At 50.1% G+C, this 25,262-nt stretch overlaps 1 protein-coding gene across 3 annotated transcripts in view; it reads left to right on the forward strand.

Moving 5' to 3' along the window:
• Positions 1–25,262, forward strand: part of RBM10 (RNA binding motif protein 10) — an 80,869-nt gene that overhangs the window by 12,839 nt on the left and 42,768 nt on the right. For all 3 annotated transcript variants that reach the window (XR_003943740.1, XM_030217815.1, XM_030217816.1), the window contains exons 7-10: positions 3,188–3,274; positions 7,177–7,237; positions 7,534–7,710; positions 7,882–8,042. Coding sequence is in view for 2 of the 3 variants with exons in the window: in XM_030217815.1 (XP_030073675.1) it covers positions 3,188–3,274; positions 7,177–7,237; positions 7,534–7,710; positions 7,882–8,042 (486 nt within the window). In the remaining variant the exon portion in view is untranslated. The remainder of the gene's footprint in view (positions 1–3,187; positions 3,275–7,176; positions 7,238–7,533; positions 7,711–7,881; positions 8,043–25,262) is intronic.

Consider the following 25,262-nt stretch of genomic DNA (forward strand, 5'->3'; position numbering starts at 1 on the left):
CTACAGAAGACGTCTTTTGTAGCTCAACCGGATAGTTAGATTTTTACAGGGAGTGGAATGTTTGTGGCCTCCCTTTTATAAGCCATGTTCAGAATGGAACCTGAATTTAGTCCTTTGGGCTCTTCAGATGCCTCCTTTTGAGCCACTCCGGAAGGTCTCCTTGAAAGATCTTATGCTAAAGACAGCTGTTGCTTCGGCACGTAGGGTTTCGGAGCTTCAGGCTTCCTTGTCGGGATCGCTTTTCGGATGCAGGATCTCCCTGCGCACAGTTCTTTCCTTTTTTCCCAAAGTGATATCGGCATTTCATCTCAGCCAATCTGTGGAGCTTCTGTTCTTTCACAGAGAGGACAAAGATGTTCCATATTCTTCCTTGAATCTTCTTGATGTATGTAGAGTGCTCAGCTATTTGGAAGTCACGAATGAGTTTCGCAAATCGAACAGAATGTGCTTTTTGTTAAACAGAGGCTTGGCCTCATGGCTTCCAAGCCCACAATTACTAGATGGCTGAAGGAGACTATCTTGTCAGCTTATTTGCTTGCAGGGAAGCAGGCTCCTCAGGCCTTTCAGGCTCATCGTACGAGGTGCACAAAGACATCCTGGGCCGAGACTACCTTACTCTGTGGTTGATATTTGCAAGGCTGCAATTTGGTTGACGCTGTATACCTTTGTCAAGCATTACAGGGTGGGTGTTGCGGTGTGCTTGAAAGCCAGTTTTGAGGCTTCAGTCCTCAGGGCAGCAGCACCAAGATCCCACCCACTCTAGGGATTGTTTTTAAACTTCCCATAGGTTCTGGAATAGTGGGAAGCTATGTAATGGAAGGAGAAATTAGGTCATACTTGATCATTTTCTTTCCATTAGTCCTTCCCACTATTCCAGAGGCCTACCAGTCAGTGCAAAGTAATGGGTCAGATAATGACTGCCACCTTGTATGGTACTCTCTGCATATCTCTCTTGTTTTCTAGTGATGAGAGGTCCACACATATTTGCTCGTCTGATTAGTGTTAGGTTCGTGAGTTGTTTAAGGTTTTTGTTTATTCTGAGTTGCTCCTTACTGCTTATCTATGTAAATATTGAGGAGCTGGACTGGATGCTGAGAGAGAGAGAGATGTCTCAGCAGTTTTCAGTTCTCTATCTCCACCTGCTGGTTGATGGGCACAACTATCCCACAGTTTCTGGAATAGTGGGAAGAATTAATAGAAAGAAAATGATCAGGTAAGACCTAATTTCTCCTTTTCTCTTTCTATTAGAAAAGCACAGAGGGGACAGCAAGGTCTTGTGCTCAGTCTGCACCCTCCTCCTGTGCTGTTCCCTCACCCTCTCCCTCCTGTTTAGGCTCCCTGGTCCCTTTGCCAAATTGTCCTGTGAACCATCCCAACTAAAGCATTCTCTATGAACCAGGTGTTAGAAACTTGAAGATGTTTACAAGTGGACCACTTTTTGCTTTTGTTTGTAATGAATTGTTAGCCACACTCCCCAAAATTTCTGTTTTGCTATTGAGAGTTGTCACTTCTTTGTGAGATGAATGTATTTATGTGCACAAAACTAGACAGACTGAAGAGATCTGAAGAGGTGGTTCAGTGCTGTGGATGGCCTTCCTCCCCTTTGCTTGGAAATCTGATTGCTTAGATGCGGGAAATGAAGGATTTTGGAAGTGTTACAGATCAAAGAATAGGCAGATTTGTTTACAGTGGATTGGACAAGTTCATGTGTGGTCACTGTGTGGCTCTGTTTTGTTATAGTACAAGGGTAAAATGAGCTCAGGGTTATTCCACATAAGGGAAAGAGTGCAAGAGCTATGACCCCTTTTGACTTACCATTTGCACAAGGCCCGAAATCCTCATTCACAATAATAAATCTTAACACTGCTCGTTGCAGTGTGGCCTTGTGACTAGGCCTGAGAGCCTAGAGTTTCTATTCCCATTTTTGCTGTTGATCGTTTGGATCATCTCAGGCAATTTGTTGTTCCCCCCCATCCCACCCCATTTGTCTCATATTTGAATAATTATATGGTTCTTTCCCTTGTGCGATCATTGTGCCATATGCATGCTCTAAAAGCTGTGGTCAGATCTGGTTCCAAGGTAGCTGCATGTTTGGTTCTGAAATGTAGTGATTGTAAAGCAAATTGGGTTCTACTGGAAATCTAGAATCTCCTTGTAACACAAATGTAAAAAGAGGGAAACTTGCTTGTTAATAACAGATGCAATCCGTCCCCTTCAATAGAAGCAGAGAAAATGGCAGCAGATAAAGATCATATGGCTTATCCACTCTGCTCATCCATACTATCTATTGTCCCTTCCTCTCCTTTAGAGATCTTTTGCCTGAAAATTAATTTGTTTGTATTATGGAAAATCCTTAAACTCCCTTTAAGATTTGTTTAATAACTTGGAGTGGACTCAAAAGTTACATTGAGCTACTGCTTATTCCCCTCCTGCATAAATTTAAAGAAGGCACCCCCTTTATTTTTAGGATCTTGACTAGCTAGATGAAGAATCTGGTATTGTTCTCATGAGTGATTTAAGGGTGAGGGAATTTTAAAACCACAAAATTTCATATGATATAGGACTCTGAATCAAAAGAAGGGATAGGTGCAGCGCTGGCTGAGGCTTGCTGTGGGTTTTTCCATTGACTTGGAGCCTTCACGTTGACTTGAGATTGGTTAGGAGTATAGCTCACCTAGAAGTGCTCCTATTTAATAATAATTTTCCAGTTGGAACAAGTTTTCTCATTTGGAGAATCGGGAAATCAGGTGATGCAGAGCTTTTACATGGATTTCTTGCCTATTATTTGAGCTGTCCTCCTTTCTTTTCTGTGGTCCCCATTCTCTCTTTCTCTCCCCCCCCCCCCCCCCCCCCCCCCCCACGTTCCTATGTTCTGTCTTTTCAGTAGTAGCTGGTACAACTGCTGCTTTCCTTGGCTGTTTTTCATGTTGGAGGGGTGTGGTCTCCAATGCTTCCCCACCGGACTAGTCGTCTCTTGGTTGGTTCAGATGGTTGCATCTTGTATTTGGCAGCCAGTTGTCTGTAGACAGTTGGAAAGGTTAGACTGGCAATTAGCCAGATTTCTCTAGTGCAAATGCCTGGTCTTTTTCATTCAGCTGAAAGGTGGAATGGCTCTCTCTGCTCAGACAGTGTGACAGGGGCATGCCTCCAGTGTCAGTGTTCTCACTGCTTGTTTTTTTCCCGGCAGCGCACCCTGACTATCTTGGGCCAGAGGATATCGATGCACTTTAGTGATCCCAAGCCAAGGATCAATGAGGATTGGCTGTGTAACAAGGTGAGCACTTCCTGCAGTACTTACTCGCTCTCTGCTTACGTTCCACTCTGGCTCCATCCTGCACTTTCTGCATTCCTTCCCCACTCATCCCAGAGCTCCCTATCCAGCTCCATTTATCTCCTCCTCCTATGCCTTACCCGGAGCACTTTCTGATCATGGTGGTCAGTTCATGCCTTTGCCAAAGAACATATTAAGTAATACAAGAAAAATGTTACTCAGTGCAGAAGAAACATCAGAAAGCCACTTCTCTGCTTTTGATTGTGGCCTGGTGGCAGGAGATGAGATGTTTTAGTACTCCAACTGCAGTTTCTCTGGGGGCTATAATTTTACCTCCTCATTCTTTGTGGGAAGTCTCTTTATTTTCTCTATTAGTTTTGGAACATGTACATTGCTATTCTTTCTATTTTGTATTTTTGTGTCTGTTTCTGTGGTGTTTCACTGCCGGCAGAGTCTGGCTTTTTAGGGTTTTCAGTACGCATTTCTGTTTGTAGTCTCTGGTCATTCTTCATTGGGTGAGGGTCTCACATGCTGTGTGTGTGACCAAGATGGGGGGGATTCTGCTAGCTTGTAGTTTGTGTACGGATCTGTAGCAGTCTGGCTTGTTCTAGTTTCCCCTTAGAAGGTGCATTGGTGTTCTGTCTGGGAGTTGTTGTGGAGAGTATGTTAATTTTCAGCACAGTGTGCTGCGGCTGTGAAAAAAGCAAATAGAATATTGGGGATTATTCAAAAAGGAATGGAAAACAAAACTGAAAACATTACACCTGTATGGATCTTATGTGCATCCCAACCTTGAGTTGTGTGTAGTTCTGATCATCCCATCTCAAAATGTATATAGCAGAACTAGAAAAAGGTCAGAGAAAGGTGTCCAAATTAAAATAGGGGATGGAACATCTCCCTTATGAAGAGGGTCTAAACAGGTTAGGGGTTTTTAGCTTAGAAAAACAATAACTGAGACGGGGATATGATGGAAGCTCATGAAATCATGAGTTGGGGGTTTTAAATAGGGAATGACTGTATAATATGAAATTAATGAGGAATAGAATAGATGGAAAACAGTGCTTTTTTTTCATGTAGTGCATAATTAACCTATAGAATCCTTCCAAAGGATGTGACTTTAACATAGCATGGCTCAAAAGAGGATTGACCAACACAAGGAGCAGAGGCAGCTGGAAGAGGTTGAATCATAAGCAGTTTATTATCGAGCAAGTGACTCAACTTGGCCATGTTTCAGAGATGTCAATAATTCTATACAAAAAAACAATGATAATTTTAATTAGAAGTATTGTCAGCCTCCTCCGCTCAGCCGAGTAATCGTCTCTCTCCCTCTCTCTCTTTCCCTCGTCCGTGCTGTCCGCCACCGGCTCCCCACTCATCAGTGCAGTTTGCTCTTCTCTTCACCGTTCAGCTAGCCAGGCCTTTCTCCACAGTTCGGCTAGCTGGGCTTTTAAACACAGTTCGGCTAACCGGGCTTTTAAACACAGTTCGGCTAACCGGGCTTTTATACTCAGTTTAACTCATCAGGCTTTTATCCACAGTTCAGCCAGCCAGGCTTCTCTCCACAGTCCAGCTAGCCCGAGTTTTAAATACAGTTCAACTAGCTAGGCTTTTATACTCAATTTAACTCGCCAGGCTTTTATCCACAGTTCAGCCAGCCAGGCTTTTCTCCACAGTCCAGCTAGCCCGAGTTTTAAATACAGTTCAATTAGCTAGGCTTTTATTCACAGTTCAGCCAGCCAGGCTTTTCTACACAGTTCAGCCAGCCAGGCTTTTCTACACAGTTCAGCCAGCCAGGCTTTTCTACACAGTTCCGGTAGTAAGGCCTCAGAAATCAGCAAGGCCTCACAAAACTCCCTTTTAGCCAGCCCAGCTTTAAACACAGTTCCCCAAGTCAGGCTAAAACGATCCACCACCCACAACTGTCAACAACTTATCTCTTGACATCCACCCACCGGATCTCCCCTGACTATTATGCTTTCCTTGTTACCTTGGGCTCCTCCAGCAATCACTCTTCTCCTCCAGCCACTTCCTCACCCACCTCCATCTCCTCTTCCACCCCTTCTCCTCCTACCTCCTCCAACTCCTCCCATTCCATCCTCTCATTCTCCACTCCCTCACTCAGACGTTCCACCCTCTCCTCTGCTGATTCCATTTCCCAATTAGCCACCTCTCTTTCCTTCTCCTGCCACTCCGGTTCTCGTTTGTCATGACCACCCTTATTCTTCCAGGCAGTCTGAAATCTGTGCTCTCTATGCTCCTGCCTCCTCCCCTCCCACCGTGCATTCTGGGTTCTGTAGCTGTTCTGGACTTGTCTTTCCCTCCCCTGCAATGCATTCTGGGATCTGTAGTTTTTCTGCTCCAGCTTTTCCCTCTCCGGCCATGCATTCTGGGGTCTGTGGTTTCTGTGCTTCTCAAAGTATTTAAAATATACAAATGAAAAACATAGTACACAGTGGAAAAAAGGAACTCCTTAGATTTTGTTATATAACTTTGTTGTTTTAACAGCGTAATTTAAGCAATTGTGGGTAATAAACATTAAACAACACTTTGCATAATTGACTTCCACAACTCAGTACTTACTCCCCCTTTCTACCGTTGCAAACGTGACATCAGTGAAAATGGTGTTTATTGAAGAAGATGTTATCAAGTTTGTGTAACAAACTAAACATTTACAGGTCAAAATGACATTGCTGAATTTCTGATTAAAAAATTGGACCTTGAGGTCTTAAATAATCTTCTGAAAAGACTGATTAAACTGATATAACATCAGAAGGGTAGTGACTCCATGGGAAGATGAAGGGTAGTGACTCCATGGGAAGAACTTGATCAGTATATGACAACAGTGCAATATGACACTGGCAAACATGTCTTCACCCGTGTGTGTGGGAAGGACATTTTGAACAAATTCTGTGACTGAAATTAATCTAATTTACTTTGTATGAAGATCTTAGCGAAGCTAGAGGAATGATCTGGAATTTGGCAGCATAGATTTAATGCTAAAAAATTCAGGGTCATGCATTTGGGCTGCAGAAACCTGAGAGAACGATACAGTTAGGGCGTGAACAACTTTTGTGAGGTCCTCTGTGAGTATGATCCATACATGTGGCCCTTGCTTTGGCTCCCGGTCATCTCCATTGGAGTGTTTCAGGTGTATTCTGTCACTTCCCTTTAGCTTTGTGTGATAACCCCTTTTCCTTGTGAACTGTTTTGGTACCTTATTGAAATTTGTTAGATTGCAGAACATGTGCATCTTATCCCCTTTTCTCTTCTAGAGAGCATGTGTTTTTTTTTTTTTAGTTTCTCCATGTAGACTAGCGGCGTAGCCTTGGGGGACCGGGTGGGACCCTTCACTTTCTGCTCGGGACCCCTTCTATATTCCTGGTTTACAGGGATGCCAAGCCCCGGCAGCCAAAAACCTCTCCTGCCTGAGACGTGCATTCAGCAGCACCTATTCAGCAGGCACACTTCACCGCTAATGCCAGCTGTTCTCGCACATGCTCAGTTCAGGTGTAACTGCGCATGTGTTGGAGAGTTAGCATTAGCAGTGAAGCGTGCCTGTTGGATAAGTTCTGCTGCAGGCGCGACTCGGGCAGGACTTGGCATCTCTACCAGCTCGGGTATTTATATTTTGAGGAGCCGAGAGCGGGAGGAGAATTGCATGCCCACCCACCTTGGGCTAAGGCATACCCAGAATTGGCTATCTAGCTATGTCGCTTTGGTAGGCGGACTGGTTTTGCTCTGTTGGGGGAGCTTCTGGTGCCACATTTCCGACTCTGTCCAGTTTAGTCTTCTTTTCCAGTGTTCTCTTCCAGCCCTATACACTCAACCATCAAATAACCAACTGCACACTTGTTACAGGCATCTTTAGCATTAAACACCTGCTTGTGTCTGCTTTTGCTTTTTAGTGTGGTGTGCAGAATTTCAAACGCCGAGAAAAGTGCTTTAAGTGTGGCGTCTCCAGATCAGGTAAATCATTGTGTGGAGTAAAGTGCAGGCAGTACTGACTAATTGTTATTGATTGCTAGCTTGTGTAGTCTAAACAGAATTCAAATTTGTGTTGGGCATGAAGATCTGCTGACATTACTTAAAAAAAAAACCAAACAAACCCAGAAACCTTCTCTAGTGCGGGTTTAGGTAATGTGTTTTTCTTATTTTCTTTAATGACTGGGTATTTCTAGATCATTTTACAGTGTCCAGAAACAGATACATCTTGCAGTAATGGGATTCTTCTGAATGTTAATGCTTTGTGCTTGTGTCCACAGAAGCAGAGCAGAAGCTGCCAGCTGGCAGCAGGAAGGACCAGCATGGGGGATTATTTTCAAGTGGAGAGCACAGTCGAGGCCTCTTACCCCTCCCTCAGCCTTACCAGACTTCAGCCGTGTCTGGGGGCCAGCATTCATCTCACCTTTCAGAGGCGTGTACCGATAATGCCAATGACAGTGAGTACTGCTATAGTCTTCTGGTGCAGGCTAGTCTCATAGTAACATAGTAGATGACGGCAGAAAAAGACCTGCACGGTCCACCCAGTCTGCCCAACAAGATAAACTCACATGTGTCTCGCTAAGGGTTCTAACACCAGCTTCTTTTTTTTTTTTATTCTTCCCTACCAGCCATCATCTTACGGAACCTGAACCCCCACAGCACACTGGAGACCATTCTGAGTTCCCTTTCCCCGTACGCTGTGCTTTCCTCATCGAATGTCCGTGTTATCAAAGACAAACAGACACAGCTCAATCGTGGCTTTGCCTTTATTCAGCTCTCCACTATTGTGGTAAGGCCTGATGCAAAATCATGGGGGCAGCTGGGGTTAATTTGAACCAGGGCTCTTGTTCTCATACCTTTACACAGCTTCACATCATAGCTGCACGTGAGTTGGTTACCACCCTGAGGAAATGAAACCCAAAGCCAGTTTTCTGTAGTTTCCTTGTAACATCAGGGAGGTGTTTGATCATATTGGTTTCTTTTTGCAGTAATGGAGTGTGTAAACATAGTTTCCATAGCGTCTCTCCAAACCGCCACAGATGGGTTGTGTACTCTCGGCAACATTGTTGATGATATGTTGAAACCCTCTGCTCAGTGTGCGGCAGCGGCTAAGAAAGCAAATAGAATGTTAGGTATTATTAGGAATGGAATGGAAAACAAAAAGTGAGGACATTATAATGCCCTTGTATCGGTCCATGATGCGCCCGCATCTTGAATATTGTGTTCAATTGTGGTCGCCACAACTCAAAAAAGATATAGTGGAATTAGAAAAGGTACAGAGAAGGGCAACGAAAATGATAAAGGGAATGGGACGACTTCCCTATGAGGAAAGCTGAAATAGCTAGGGCTTTTCAGCTTGGAGAAAAGACAGCTGAATGGAGATATGATAGAGGTCTGTAAAATAATGAGAGGAGTGGAATGGGTAGATGTGAATCGTTTGTTTACTCTTTCAAAAAATACTAGGACTTGAGGGCATGTGATGAAGCTACAAAGTAGTAAATTAATACGAATCGGAGAAAATGTTTCTTCACTCAACGTGTAATTAATCTCTGGAATTTGTTGCCAGAGAATGTGGTATAAGCGGTTATTTTAGTGGGGTTTAAAAAAAGGTCTGGATAGCTTCCTAAAGGAAAAGTCCATAGACCATTATTAAATTGACTTGGGGAAAATCTGCTGCTTATTTTTCGGATAAGCAACATAAAATGTATCAAACGTTTTCGGGATCTTGCCAGATATTTGTGACCTGGATTGGCCACTGTTAACAGAATGATGGGCTTGATGGACCTTTGGTCTGTCCCAGTATGGCAATACTTATGTACTAGTAAAAAAGGCCCGTTTCTGAAGGCAAGGAAACGGGCCCTAGGCAGGCAATTTCTTCCCCTCCCCCCCCCCCCCCCCCGGCCTGCCGAAAACCACCCCCCGCCGCCGTTGTGGACTACCTGTGCTGACGTCAGACGCACGCAGAGGAACTTCCAGAGAAGATGATTGAGGAAGCAACGTGAAGGGCACAACAGCATTTCGGCTGTCGGGGGTTTGGGTCCCCCGTCAGCACAGGTAGTCCACAACGGCAGTGGGGGGCGGTTTCCAGCGGGCCGGGGGGGGGGGGTCGAGGGGGCCGTAGCGCGGGGGGTGACAGCTAATTCCGAGGCAGGGGGAGGAGTGTGTTTCCCTACTCCTCCCCTTGCCTTGGAATCAGCTGTCATGACGTCAGTGCATGTCTGCCTAGCAGACCACCTCCAGGGAGCCACAGTCCCAAGCACAGAACGTTGGAGGTGAGAATTATTATATAGGATCAGCAGATGGAAACTGAGAACCACCAACTTCTGAGAACACCTATAATTGTGCTGTGCAGTCCCACAGAGTCTGTTGTTCTCAGTCTCCAGCAGATGGTGGACGTGGTAAGCCTGTGCAGTCCCAGTTTTTGTTGGGTTTAGTGGGGTCAGTTGTTTGGGGGAAATTGGGTTTGGTTGGGAGGTTGTTAGTCAAAGGTGCAATTAAAAAAAAAAAAAAGTCCCTCTCAGTTCTGTGCTATATATTTTCTGTGCTGGACTGGGACGGAGGTCCATGGCACCTCTTCTGCCCCAGGGGTGTTACATTTGGGTGGCTGGGTCCCTCCCCCCTTCTCCCACACCCCCATGGGATTAGAATTTGTGTGCCTTGGCTGACCTCTGCTTCATGGCAGACAGGCAGCCTGGAGTGCAGTGAGGTCTGCTTGATATCTTTGCCAATACTTAAATAAAAGGACCACAAGAGTTGGTCGCAGCTTTGAATTATTACCTTTTCCTCACAGTCCCTTGTCTTCTGGATCATGATTTCTGGAGGGCTGTTCTTTCCTGGGTTCTTCGCAGCTCTTAAGCAGTTCGGGTCCCAGGCACACAGCAGGCAGGCAGCAATGATGAGCTCTGACAAGCTCAAAAAGTGTTTGGTATTCTTGTGTGGATGTAGCAGATGTGTGCAAATACTGTGCCGGCCGCAGGGGTTCTGTTGTGTCTGCGCCTGACGCACTGGACCTGTTTAAGCAGAGGACTCGGCTAAAGCCGGTGGCTCTGATGAGATTCATGGCAGTGGCCCTGACTTCGGTGGGAACCGTCTCCATTTTGAATTCAGCTGCAGTTAGTGAGCATCCCCCGTGGCTGGAGCTAATGGGCACATGAGGGGGTCCTTCTGATGCTGGTGCATCACAGGGTCCCTCTGGGGTGGAATTTAACCCAGAGTTTATTTTGGCCATATACAAGGCCGCCTGTATACACAAGTCAGGAGCCTCTGTGTCTTCTGTTGTGGGAGACTCTCCTTCCCTTTCTTCCTCCTTCCAAGTGTCAGAAGATGTGGTAGAGGCCGTTTCCCCTCTTTCTAAGGAGGAGCAGTTGGATGAGGAAAAGCAGATGGGGGAGGAATCCTAGATTGGATTCTAGGTGAAGATGCTTTTGGTGGTACGTGTTTTTCATAGGGATGTATTGCAGGAGCTTATCAGCCAAGTCTCTTCTCTGTTAGTTTGAAGACGATCCCAAGGTCACTTTGTGTAGTGTAGATCCATTGTTGTAGGGCGTTAAAAATGTCTTGTTCCTTTCCTATATGCACCAAGTTATTAGAGAGCTAATTTCCTATGCACCAGGATATTAGACATTCGATTCAGCCCTTGTGGAATGCACCAGATGCTCCCTTTAGGGTGGCTTAGAATATGATGCACTTGTATCCTATTCCAGACCAGGATAGGGACTCCCTGCGGCCACCAGTGGTGGATGTTGTGGTGTTGGTGGTTACAAAAAAGAATATGGTCCCTGTGGATGGATGAGATCCACAGGATGAAATCCCTTCTCAAGCAGAATTTTGATGTGGCAGCTCTTGCAGTTCAGTTGGCTATCTTCAGGGATCTGTTGGCCCAAGCCTGTTTCCACCAGGCTGAACGTGTGGTAGATTGGTTGACGGATGATTTGGCCCTGGTGGAACGGGTTCTCTCTCTTTTTTTCAAATTTAGTTTATTTTTTTTTAATGTGATGCCCTGTATGATCTCCTTCAGGCTTCTTCTAAGTCCATGGTGCTCAGTGTTGCTACTAGGCGCTCCTTGTGGATCCATGGTTGGTCTGTGGATGTGACATCTAAGTTAAAACTTGGCAAATTTCCTTTTTGTGGATCACTGTTATTTTTGGAGAGGATCTGGATAAATTGGTCAAGAGTTTAGAAGAGACAAAGGTCTTTAGGTCACCAGAGGACAGACCCAAGGTAGCTGGTAAAGGTAGTTAGTCAAAGGTGCAAAAAAAAAAAAAAAAAGTAAGTCCCTCTCAGTGCTGTGCTATATATTTTCTGTGCTTGACTGTGGCACCTCTTCTGCCCCAGGGGTGCTACACGTGGGTGGCTGGTAGAGGTTGTTTAGGTGGTGGAGCTCAGTAGGTTTTTCCAGAGAACTGTCCTTTCAGGGCGGCCATAGGGGAGGTCGGGCCTCAGGTTTTGCTGCCCATCTGCTCGGTCGGGCCTCCCAATGAAGGTGTTGGGGTCCAGATCAGGTGACCCTCAGGGGGAGGAATGCTGGCTTCGGCCTAACCCCTGGTAAGCCTTTCCTTGGCTGAGAGGTGCCCAGCCTTCCCACCGGCTGCCTTTCCGGTGCTGTGGAGGACTTGCAGCTCATCTGCATATCCTCACAGCTTTCACCGGGGTGACTCCCAGGTCCACTCAGGGCCTCTGCTCAAGGTGCCGCATGCCTTATGACGCGCGGGGCATTTTCTTTGTACATTTATATTTTCTCCCAGTTAATACTTATTGCTCCAGTACACTTTCTTTTCTTGGTTCTGTCCCTTCCTTGGTTGTGTCCATCTACCAGCAGGTGGAGATAGAGAGCAATCCTTTTGCCTCCCTATATGTGGTCATGTGCTGCCGGAAACTCCTCCAGTATGTTCTCTATCTCAGCAGGTGGTGGTCACACACAGCAGCAGCTCTGGCTAGGTCTCCAAGCCTAATTTTTAGGTTTTGTTGAGTACCTGGGGTTGAGGGCTCTTCTTGAGCAAGTGCAAACCTGGTGGTGCCAGGTCCCTCCTTTTCTCCCCCCTCCCGCTGGCTCCTTTAAAAAAAAAAAAAATTTGGACATCCTTAAGGGCGTTTATTTAAACGTTTATTGCAGCTACTCACTGGGACACCAGTTCGTTACAGCTCGGAGCGAGAAGCAGGTAATTTTTACCTTTTTTGTAGCGGGCAGGGGGTTCCCCCGATCGGTCTCCACGTGGCCTATGGCGTCGGAGGGTGAGGGCGCTAAGAATCGCTCCCCGGATCGCGCGTGCGCTTCTAGCGGGGATGCGGGGGTCTTAAAGTCTGATTCGCCCTTGTTGGGTGTCAGTTTGGAGGCCGGTCAGTGTCCCGGTTCTTCCTCCGGTGCGGCGGTCTTTCCCGCCATAAACGCCCATCCCCCGCTGCTCGCCTCCGCCATCTTGGCCGGCCACACTGCTCGGACGGCTTCTTGGGCCGCCCTTGAGGTGGAAGACGTTAATTCTATGGCCGCCCTAGATTTGGGCGACGGCAAAAAAGCGGCCAAAGTTAAGCGCCGTTCTTCCCGCGCGGCTCCTTCGCGGAGTGTCGCGCCGGACGCATGTTTCTCCCCCGCTCTTGCGAGCGCCGGTTGAGGGTGCGTCTAGGGTTGTGGCCCAGGCTGCTGAAGTGCACAGTCTGGGGGGTTTCTCCCCCGAGTTCATTTTGCTGCTGCATCAGGCCTTCCTTATGCAAAACGCTGCCCCTGCTCCCTTGTCCGATAAAGGGGTTGAGGCCCCCGGAAGTAAACGCCCTCGGGTGGATTTCCAGGCCTTAGAGGACTCTGTCTCCTCTGATGTAGATGAGGGCAGCGTATCTGGGTTCTTCCAACGGTCCTTTGGGGATTCCTTGGAGGAGATGGATTCCCGCTCGGATGGAGCGGATGACCCCTCTGCAGCGCGGATCTTTCGCTCAGAGGACTTGCCCAACCTGTTAGTGCAGGCCATGAGCATTTTGAAGATTTCCTCTTCGGAGGACGTCTCTCCCTCAGCCCCTGTTGGCTCCGCCATTATGCTGGGGACGAAGCGCCCGCCTAGAACCTTCCACGTGCATGATGCCATGCACACCTTGATTTCGGCTCAATGGGATGTCCCGGAAGCGAGCCTCAAAGTGGCTAGGGCTATGTCCCGCCTCTATCCTCTGCCTGAAAGTGAACGGGAGGCCTTTCTGTGGCCTACAGTGGATTCTTTAATCACTGCGGTGACTAAGAAAACGGCGTTGCTGGTGGAAGGTGGCACTGCCCTAAAGGACGCCCAAGACAGAAGATTGGAGGCGGCCTTGTCGTCCGAGGCGGCTGCTTTAAGTTTGCAGGCCTCAGTTTGCGGCTCCTATGTGGCCAGGGCGTGCCTGACGATTGTGCAGTGGGCTTCCCCCTCGGATTCTTCCTTGAGGGCTGATTGGCCGGCCCTGGAATCGGGCTTGGCTTATTTGGCAGACTTGCTGTATGATGTCTTGAGAGCCTCGGCTAAAGGTATGGCTCAGACAGTCTCTGCGCGGCGGTGGCTTTGGCTGAAGCATTGGTCTGCTGACCACGCCTCTAAGTCCCGCCTGGCTAAGTTGCCTTTTAAAGGCAAGCTGCTCTTTGGGGTCGAGCTGGACAAAATTGTGACCGATCTCGGCACGTCTAAGGGCAAGAGGTTACCAGAGGTCAGGGCTCGGGCCAGTGCTCGCCCCGGTAACTCCAGAGGACGGTTTCAGGAAGCCCGTCGGTACTGCCCGGGCAAGTCGGGCTCCTCTGCTCCCTCTTCCTTCAAGAGGAACTTCTCCCTCAAGCAGCATTCCTTTCGCAGAGACCGCCGTCCCGGAGGTGCGCCCTCCGGTCCTCCCCCAGGGTCTCGTACACAATGACGGGGCCCTGGTCCATGGCCCAGTGCAGATTGGAGGACGCCTGTCCTCGTTTCTGGGCGAGTGGACCAGGGTAACTTCAGACGCTTGGGTGCTGGAAGTCATCAGAGACGGCTACAAGCTAGAGTTCTGCCGACCCTTAAGAGATGGGTTTGTACTCTCTCCCTGCAAGTCTCCGGTCAAAGCTGTGGCAGTGCAGCAGACTTTGGACAATCTGATCCGCCTGGGTGCGGTCGTTCCGGTGCCAGAAAATCAGCTTGACAATGGACGTTACTCCATTTACTTTGTGGTACCAAAGAAAGGAGGTTCTGTACGGCCTATCCTTGACCTCAAAGGGGTCAATCGGGCCTTGAAAGTTTGGCACTTTCGCATGGAGACTCTCCGCTCTGTTATAGCGGCAGTGAAGGCAGGGGAGTTCCTGGCGTCCTTGGACATCAAGGAAGCGTACTTGCATATTCCCATCTGGCCTCCTCATCAACGCTTTCTGCGTTTTGCAGTCCTGGGCCGACACTTCCAGTTCAGAGCCCTCCCGTTCGGGTTGGCTACTGCTCCGCGGACCTTCTCCAAAGTAATGGTGGTCATCGCGGCCTTCCTGCGAAAGGAAGGAGTAAAAGTCATCCTTATCTGGACGACTGGTTGATCCGAGCCCCCTCTTATGCAGAGTGCGGCAAAGCTGTGGACCGGGTGATTGCTCTTTTGAGCTCCCTGGGGTGGATCATCAACTGGGAGAAAAGCCAGCTGCGCCCGACTCAGTCCCTGGAGTATCTGGGAGTTCGTTTCGACACCCAAGTGGGCAGAGTGTTCCTGCCAGACAATCGGATTGTCAAGCTTCAGGCTCAGGTGGACCAGTTCCTAGTAGCCTCTCCTCTTCGGGCTTGGGACTATGTGCAGCTGTTGGGCTCTATGACGGCCACGATGGAAGTAGTGCCCTGGGCCAGGGCTCATATGAGACCACTACAACACTCTCTGCTGCAGCGCTGGACTCCGGTGTCTGAGGATTATGCTGTGCGCCTTCCCTTGGACCCAGCAGTGCGCAAGGCGCTGAGCTGGTGGCTGAAGACAAGTTGTCTGCAGGCATGCCTCTTGTGACCCTGGAGTGGATTGTCGTCACGACGTACGCCTCTTTGACGTGCTGGGGAGCCCACTGCTTGGGAAGGACAGCGCAGGGGCTCTGGTCTCCTGCAGAGGCAAAGTTGTCTATCAACCTCCTGGAACTCAGAGCCATTCGGTTGGCGCTTTTGGAGTTCCTCCCGGTACTGGCGTTGAAACCAGTACGGGTCCTGTCGGACAATGCCACGGCTGTGGCCTATGTCAACCGCCAGGGAGGTGCCAAGGAGGCCATGAATCTATGCCAGTGGGCGGAAGCGAGCCTGGAACAGCTGTCAGCGGCCCACATTGCCGGAGTCATGAATGTCAAGGCGGACTTTCTCAGTCGCCATACCTTGGATCCCGGAGAGTGGCAGTTATCGGCTCAGGCGTTCTTGGACATCACGAAGCGCTGGGGCCAGCCGAGCCTAGGTCTGATGGCGTCATCGGCCAATTGCCAAGTGCCGCGCTTTTTCAGCAGAGGACGGGACCCTCAATCTCTGGGAGTAAATGCTCTTCTCCAACAGTGGCCGACACAGGAGCTTCTCTATGTGTTCCCGCCCTGGCCCATGTTGGGCAGGGTGCTAGACCGGGTGGCAAAGCATCCGGGCTGGATAATCCTGGTGGGTCCGGACTGGCCCAGATGTCCCTGGTATGCGGACTTGATCAGGCTCTCAGTGGACGACCCCCTGCGGCTGCCAGTGGAGCAGGGCCTGTTGCATCAGGGTCCCGTGGTGATGGAGGATCCCTCCCCCTTTGGTCTTACGGCCTGGCTATTGAGCGGCAGCGTCTGAGGAAGAAAGGCTTCTCAGACAAGGTCATCGCCACTATGCTGAGAGCGAGGAAGCGCTCTACTTCTACTGCTTACGCCAGGGTTTGGCGTACCTTTACAGCGTGGTGTGAAGCAGGCTCACTTTCTCCCTTCACTGCTCCAATTTCTTCAGTGTTGGCGTTCCTGCAAGAAGGTCTGGAGAAAGGCCTGTCGCTCAGTTCCCTTAAAGTCCAGGTAGCGGCGCTGGCTTGCTTCAGGGGCCGCCTGAAGGGTGCTTCCCTGGCTTCGCAGCCAGATGTGGTGCGTTTTCTCAAGGGAGTTAATCACCTGCGCCCTCCTCTGCACTCAGTGGTGCCTGCGTGGAATCTCAACCTGGTGCTAAGAGCCTTGCAGAAGCCGCCTTTTGAACCCTTGTCGAGGGCATCTCTGAAAGACCTGACGTTGAAGGCAGTCTTTTTGGTGGCTATCACTTCAGCCAGAAGAGTTTCCGAGCTCCAGGCACTATCATGTCGAGAGCCTTTCTTGCAGTTCACTGAGGCAGGAGTGTCTATTCGCACAGTGCCTTCCTTCCTGCCCAAGATTGTTTCTCGCTTCCATGTGAATCAGCAGCTCTGTCTCCCATCCTTTTGTAGGGAGGACTACCCAGAGGAGTACTCTGCTCTCAAATATCTAGATGTGAGACGAGTTATCATCAGATACTTGGAAGTGACCAATGATTTCCGGAAGTCGGATCATCTGTTTGTCCTGTTTGCAGGTCTTCATAAGGGTCTGCAGGCTGCTAAGTCTACAGTGGCAAGATGGGTCAAGGAAGCCATTGCAGCGGCTTATGTGGCCGCGGGGAAGGTGCCGCCTATCCAGCTGAAGGCTCACTCCACTAGAGCTCAGGCGGCCTCGATGGCAGAGGCCGGGTCCGTCTCCTTGGAAGAGATTTGCAAGGCGGCAACTTGGGCATCGGCCCATACCTTCTCCAGGCATTACCGCTTGACTGTGGCTGCTCGGGCGGAGGCCCGGTTTGGAGCGTCAGTGTTGCGGTCAGGGATTTCAATGTCCCGCCCTGGGTGAGTACTGCTTCGGTACATCCCACCAGTCTATGGATTGATCAGCATGATGATATGGAAGGTAAAATTATGTATCATACCTGATAATTTTCTTTCCATTAATCATAGCTGATCAATCCATAGCCCCTCCCAGATATCTGTATTGTTTATATTCTGGTTGCATTTCAGGTTCAAGTTTAGTTTTCAGTTCCTGTTCAGGAGGACTTCGTGTTCAAGTTTTTTCAATTGGATTACATAAGTACATAAGTAGTGCCATACTGGGAAAGACCAAAGGTCCATCTAGCCCAGCATCCTGTCACCGACAGTGGCCAATCCAGGTCAAGGGCACCTGGCACGCTCCCCAAACGTAAAAACATTCCAGACAAGTTATACCTAAAAATGCTGAATTTTTCCAAGTCCATTTAATAGCGGTCTATGGACTTGTCCTTTAGGAATCTATCTAACCCCTTTTTAAACTCCGTCAAGCTAACCGCCCGTACCACGTTCTCCGGCAACGAATTCCAGAGTCTAATTACACGTTGGGTGAAGAAAAATTTTCTCCGATTCGTTTTAAATTTACCACACTGTAGCTTCAACTCATGCCCTCTAGTCCTAGTATTTTTGGATAGCGTGAACAGTCGCTTCACATCCACCCGATCCATTCCACTCATTATTTTATACACTTCTATCATATCTCCCCTCAGCCGTCTCTTCTCCAAGCTAAAAAGCCCTAGCCTTCTCAGCCTCTCTTCATAGGAAAGTCGTCCCATCCCCACTATCATTTTCGTCGCCCTTCGCTGTACCTTTTCCAATTCTACTATATCTTTTTTGAGATACGGAGACCAGTACTGAACACAATACTCCAGGTGCGGTCGCACCATGGAGCGATACAACGGCATTATAACATCCGCACACCTGGACTCCATACCCTTCCTAATAACACCCAACATTCTATTCGCTTTCCTAGCCGCAGCAGCACACTGAGCAGAAGGTTTCAGCGTATCATCGACGACGACACCCAGATCCCTTTCTTGATCCGTAACTCCTAACGCGGAACCTTGCAAGACGTAGCTATAATTCGGGTTCCTCTTAACCACATGCATCACTTTGCACTTGTCAACATTGAACTTCATCTGCCACTTGCACGCCCAATCTCCCAGTCTCGCAAGGTCCTCCTGTAATCGTTCACATTCCTCCTGCGACTTGACGACCCTGAATAATTTTGTGTCATCGGCGAATTTAATTACCTCACTAGTTATTCCCATCTCTAGGTCATTTATAAATACATTAAAAAGCAACGGACCCAGCACAGACCCCTGCGGGACCCCACTAACTACCCTCCTCCACTGAGAATACTGGCCACGCAATCCTACTCTCTGCTTCCTATCTTTCAACCAGTTCTTAATCCATAATAATACCCTACCTCCGATTCCATGACTCTGCAATTTCTTCAGGAGTCTTTCGTGCGGCACTTTGTCAAACGCCTTCTGAAAATCCAGATATACAATATCAACCGGCTCCCCATTGTCCACATGTTTGCTTACCCCATCAAAAAAATGCATTAGATTGGTGAGGCAAGACTTCCCTTCACTAAATCCGTGCTGACTTTGTCTCATCAGTCCATGTTTTTGTATATGCTCTGCAATTTTATTCTTAATAATAGCCTCCACCATCTTGCCCGGCATCGACGTCAGACTCACCGGTCTATAATTTCCCGGATCTCCTCTGGAACCCTTCTTAAAATCGGAGTAACATTGGCTACCCTCCAGTCTTCCGGTACTACACTCGATTTAGGGACAGATTGCATATTTCTAACAGTAGCTCCGCAAGTTCATTTTTTAGTTCTATTAATACTCTGGGATGAATACCATCAGGTCCCGGTGATTTACTACTCTTCAGCTTGCTGAACTGACCCATTACATCCTCCAAGGTTACAGAGAATTCGTTTAGTTTCTCCGACTCCCCCGCTTCAAATATTCTTTCCGGCACCGGTGTCCCCCCCAAATCCTCCTCGGTGAAGACCGAAGCAAAGAATTCATTTAATTTCTCCGCTACGGCTTTGTCCTCCCTGATCGCCCCTTTAACACCATTTTCGTCCAGCGGCCCAACCGACTCTTTGGCCGGTTTCCTGCTTTTAATGTATCTAAAAAATTTTTACTATGTATTTTTGCTTCCAACGCTAATTTCTTCTCAAAGTCCTTTTTTGCCCTCCTTATCTCCGCTTTGCATTTGGCTTGGCATTCCTTATGATCTATCCTGTTACTTTCAGTTGGTTCTCTTCTCCACTTTCTGAAGGATTGTTTTTTGGCTCTAATGACTTCCTTTATCTTACTGTTTAGCCACGCCGGCTGACGTTTAGTCTTTTTTCCCTTTTTTCTAATCAAGAGTTGTGTTACAGTGAGCTGCTGCATTCCTCTCCCCTCCGTTTTACGGGGCTGGATTGAGATTTAAATTCTGCCGGCGCTCCCTCCCGCTTCGTGCGGCTGTAGGGCAGCTTTGTACCCCTCCTGCTTCGGCGGTGTTAGGGTCAGTCAGCTCCTCCCGCGGTTGCAGGATAAGCCAGATCCCCCCGCATCGGCAGGTGTGGTGTCCCTCCCCCGCTCCGCGGGGATGAGTTGGACGGATTCCCCTCCCCCACTTGTGTGGGGATGAGCTGGGTTAATTCCCCTCCCCCGTTTCGGCGGTGGTGAGCTGGGCAGAGTGTCCCTTTGTGGGTGTAATTCTCTAAGTGCTGAGTCCTGCGGATGGAGCTTGGATATCGACATACTGAGGAGTTTCCGGCAGCACATGACCACATATAGGGAGGCAAAAGGATTGCTCTCTATCTCCACCTGCTGGTAGATGGACACAACCCACCAGTCTATGGATTGATCAGCTATGATTAATGGAAAGAAAATTATCAGGTATGATACATAATTTTACCTTCTCCATCTGAAACCACTGTACACTGCAGGAACACATTGCCCACCCTCTGCTTTCATCATCTCACCATCTCTTTTGTCCTCTTCCGTCTTCTCAGCTCTCAACCTTCAACATTTTCTTCCTTCCATTCAACCATCTCCTTTCTATCTGAGTACATCTCGCCTTCGTCGCTGTCATCATACCTCTCCTACTCTTCTCTGTACTCTCTCTTGCTCCTTCTCCTGCTCTCCGCTGGGGACATCAGTCTCAATCCTGGTCCTCCACATCAGCTCTCATCCTATTTGTGCAGGTCATACCGTGATGTCTCCAATCTAATTTCTGTTCCTCGCCTTTCTCGTGTGCTCTGTGGAATGCCCGCTCTGTAACAAACTTTCCTACATCCACGACCTCTTTATCTCTTGTACTGTCCATCTGTGTTCCCTAACTGAAACTTGGCTTTGCCCTGAAGACTCTGCTTCAGTTGCGGCCCGATGCCATGGAGGTTATCTTTTCTCCCATACTCCTCGCCCAGTTGGCCGCAGAGGTGGTGTCGGCTACTACTTTCACGCTCTTGTAGATTTCAACCTCTTCTTCTAGCTCAGTCTCACTGCTTTTCTTCCTTCGAAGTCCACTCCATCCGTCTATTCACTTCTCTGCAGTCATTTATCGACCCCCTGATAAGTCACTTTCTTCCTTTCTCACTGACTTTGATGCCTGGCTTTTCTTCTTTCTTGAACCTTCATCTCCTCTCATTTTGGGGATTTTAACATTCATGCTAATGTTGCCTCTGACTCTTATGCTTCTCAGTTTCTCGCTTCAACATCCTCTTTCAATCTTCAGCTGTGCTCCACTACCCCCACTCACCAGAATCGCCACTGTCTTGATCTTATCCTCTTCTTAGCCTGCTCACTCTCCAGTTTCTGCACCTCAGCTCTTCCCCTCTCTGACCATCATTTGATAACTTTCACACTTAAACACCCTCCTCCCCAGTCCCGTCCAATCTTAACCAATACATTTAGGAATGCTCAGGCTATTGACCCTTCTCCGAGGACAAGCAGGCTGCTTGTTCTCACTGATGGGTGACGTCCACGGCAGCCCCCTCCAATCGGAATCTTCCTAGCAAAGTCCTTTGCTAGCCCTCGCGCGCCCGCGCGCACCGCGCATGCGCGGCCGTCTTCCCGCCCGAAACCGGCTCGAGCCGGCCAGTCTTCTTTCGTCCGCACTCGGTACGGCTGTGTTTTTTGTCGTGTCGAGCCCCGGAGAGTCGACCTCGCGCGTCTGTTTTAAAATAGACGTGTTTTTTTTCTTCGGAAAAGTTCTAAATTTGTTCGGGAAGTGCTCCGGAAACCCCCTTGGGTTTCGTTTGCCCCTTCCCGTGTTTCCAGTTTTTGCCCCGGTAAGTTTTCTTTCGTCGTCGGGGTAGGCCTCTTTTCAGCCTCGGTCGAGATTTTTCTCCCTTAAATTTTTGGTGCTCCAAATTCGTCATTTCGGATTTTGATTTCGCCGGCGTGATTTTTCCGCCCATGACATCGAAGCCTTCCAGCGGCTTCAAGAAGTGCACCCAGTGCGCCCGGGTAATCTCGCTCACTGATAGGCACTCGTCGTGTCTTCAGTGTCTGGGGGCCGAGCACCGTCCTCAGAACTGTAGTCTGTGTTCCCTGTTACAAAGGCGGACTCAGGTAGCGAGATTGGCCCAGTGGAACGTTTTGTTCTCGGGCTCTTCGTCGGCATCGGCACCGGGGTCATCGTGTGCATCGACGTCATCAGCGTCCAGACCTTCATCCTTGGCCGCCAGTGCATCGAGTGCATCGAGGCATCGGCCCTCTGCATCGGCGCCGAGACATCGGATAGCTGCATCGACGTCGGTGGTACCGGGACCTCGTCTCCTGATGTCGTCGGACGGTGGTGCATCGGGTGGAGTGCAGGTGAGGGCTGTCCATTCCCCTGCTGGTGGCGGTGAGCCTTCGGGTGGGTCTCCCCCTACCCTGAGGGCTCCTGCGGTACAGCCCCCCCGGGATCGACCTGCTTCGACCTCGGCCCTGAGGAAGCGACGGATGGATTCTACGTCCTCCTCGTCGGTGCCGGGGAGTTCCGGTGACATGCTTCGGAAGAAGTCGAAGAAGCATCGACACCGGTCTCCTCCCCGCGTCGGCACCGAGAGCTCTGGGTCGCCGAGGGAGTCGGCACCCAGCAGGCATCGGCACCGAGAGGACCGCTCACCCTCTGTTCAGGAGGTGTCGATGCGCTCCACTCTGGACAGCCCGGACCAGCCTCCACGCCCGGAACAGGTTCTGACGTCGACGCCTGCATCGACCTCCCTGCCTTTCTCTGCAGCCGCTCTGAACGAGAGCCTCCGGGCCGTTCTCCCAGAGATTCTGGGAGAGCTGTTGCGCCCTACCCCTCCGGTACCGGCGGTGCTTGCGCCTCCGGTACCGTCGAGCGTGGCGCCGGCTGGCCCATCGCCTGGGGTGAGGTCCCCGACGTCGGTACCGCGTGCGGTGCCGACTGCGGCCACCTCCCAGGAGGGCTCCCCGACTACGTCGGCGGAGGGAGCTTCGCCGATGCGGGCAAGGGAGTCTACCTCTCGACGCCCCCATCGTGGACGTGGCTCCACGGAGTCGAGCCGGGCGAGGTTGCAGACACAGGTCCGTGAACTTGTGTCTGACACCGAGGGTGAGGCCTCGTGGGAAGAAGAAGAAGACCCCAGATATTTCTCTGACGAGGAGTCTGAGGGTCTTCCTTCCGATCCCACTCCCTCTCCTGAAAGACAGCTTTCTCCTCCCGAGAGTCTGTCTTTTGCTTCCTTTGTCCGGGAGATGTCTACGGCCATCCCCTTCCCGGTGGTTGTGGAGGACGAGCCCAGGGCTGAAATGTTTGAGCTCCTGGACTATCCTTCTCCACCTAAGGAAGCGTCCACTGTTCCCTTGCACCATGTCCTGAAAAAGACATTGCTTGCGAACTGGACCAAGCCACTAAGTAATCCCCACATCCCCAAGAAGATCGAGTCCCAGTACCGGATCCATGGGGACCCAGAGCTGATGCGCACTCAGTTGCCTCACGACTCTGGAGTTGTGGATCTGGCCCTAAAGAAGGCTAAGAGTTCTAGGGAGCATGCTTCGGCGCCCCCGGGCAAAGACTCTAGAACCTTAGACTCCTTTGGGAGGAAGGCCTACCATTCCTCTATGCTCGTGGCCAAAATCCAGTCTTACCAGCTCTACACGAGCATACACATGCGGAACAATGTGCGGCAGTTGGCGGGCTTGGTTGATGCTCTTCCCCCTGAGCAAGCCAAGCCTTTTCAGGAGGTGGTCAGGCAGCTGAAGGCGTGCAGAAAATTCCTGGCCAGAGGGGTGTATGACACCTTTGATGTTGCGTCCAGGGCCGCTGCTCAAGGTGTGGTGATGCGCAGGCTCTCATGGCTGCATGCCTCCGACCTGGAGAATAGACTCCAGCAGCGGATTGCGGACTCGCCTTGCCGTGCGGACAATATTTTTGGAGAGAAAGTCGAGCAGGTGGTAGAGCATCTCCACCAGCGGGACACCGCATTCGACAAGTTCTCCCACCGGCAGCCTTCAGCCTCTACCTCTACAGGTAGAAGATTTTTGGGGGGAAGGAGGACTGTTCCCTACTCTTCTGGCAAGCGCAGGTACAACCCTCCTTCTCGACAGCCTGCGGCCCAGGCTAAGCCCCAGCGCGCTCGCTCTCGTCAGCAGCGTGCGCCTCAGCAAGGCCCCGCGGCTCCCCAGCAAAAGCAAGGGGCGAGCTTTTGACTGGCTCCAGCAGAGCATAGCCGACATCCAAGTGTCAGTGCCGGGCGACCTGCCGGTCGGGGGGAGGTTGAAAGCTTTTCACCAAAGGTGGCCTCTCATAACCTCCGATCAGTGGGTTCTGCAAATAGTCCGGCAAGGATACACCCTCAATTTGGCCTCAAAACCTCCAAATTGTCCACCGGAAGCTCAATCCTACAGCTTCCAGCACAAGCAGGTACTTGCAGAGGAACTCTCCGCCCTTCTCAGCGCCAATGCGGTCGAGCCCGTGCCATCCGGGCAGGAAGGGCTGGGATTCTATTCCAGGTACTTCCTTGTGGAAAAGAAAACAGGGGGGATGCGTCCCATCCTAGACCTAAGGGCCCTGAACAAATATCTCGTAAAAGAAAAGTTCAGGATGCTTTCCCTGGGCACCCTTCTCCCCATGATTCAGCAAAACGATTGGCTATGCTCTCTGGACTTGAAGGATGCCTACACTCACATCCCGATACTGCCAGCTCACAGACAGTATCTGCGATTTCAGTTGGGCACACGCCACTTCCAGTACTGTGTGCTACCCTTTGGGCTCGCCTCTGCGCCCAGGGTGTTCACAAAGTGCCTAGCTGTGGTAGCAGCGGCACTTCGCAGGCTGGGGGTGCACGTATTCCCATATCTCGACGATTGGCTGGTGAAGAACACATCCGAGGCAGGAGCCCTGCAGTCCATGCAGATGACTATTCGCCTCCTGGAACTACTGGGGTTTGTGATAAATTATCCAAAGTCCCATCTTCTCCCAGTGCAGAAACTCGAATTCATAGGAGCTCTGCTGGATTCTCGGATGGCTCGCGCCTATCTCCCAGAGACGAGGGCCAACAACTTGTTGTCCCTCGTCTCGCGGGTGCGAGCGTCCAAGCAGATCACAGCTCGGCAGATGTTGAGATTGCTGGGCCACATGGCCTCCACAGTTCATGTGACTCCCATGGCCCGTCTTCACATGAGATCTGCTCAATGGACCCTAGCCTCCCAGTGGTATCAGGCTGCTGGGGGTCTAGAAGACGTGATCCACCTGTCCACGAGTTTTCTCGAATCCCTGTATTGGTGGACAATCTGGTCCAATTTGACTCTGGGACGTCCTTTCCAAATTCCTCAGCCACAAAAAGTGCTGACAACGGATGCGTCTCTCCTGGGATGGGGAGCTCATGTCGATGGGCTTCACACCCAAGGAAGCTGGTCCCTCCAGGAACGCGGTCTACAGATCAATCTCCTGGAGTTGCGAGCGATCTGGAACGCTCTGAAGGCTTTCAGAGATCGGCTGTCCCATCAAATTATCCAAATTCAGACAGACAACCAGGTTGCCATGTACTATGTCAACAAGCAGGGGGGCACCGGATCTCGCCCCCTGTGTCAGGAAGCCGTCAGCATGTGGCTCTGGGCTCGCCGTCTCGGCATGGTGCTCCAAGCCACATATCTGGCAGGCGTAAACAACAGTCTGGCCGACAGACTGAGCAGGATTATGCAACCTCACGAGTGGTCGCTCAACTCCCGAGTGGTGCGCCAGATCTTCCAAGCGTGGGGCACCCCCTTGGTGGATCTCTTCGCATCTCGAGCGA

This window comes from Microcaecilia unicolor, chromosome 11, assembly GCF_901765095.1.
Source record: "Microcaecilia unicolor chromosome 11, aMicUni1.1, whole genome shotgun sequence".
Taxonomy (NCBI): domain Eukaryota; kingdom Metazoa; phylum Chordata; class Amphibia; order Gymnophiona; family Siphonopidae; genus Microcaecilia; species Microcaecilia unicolor.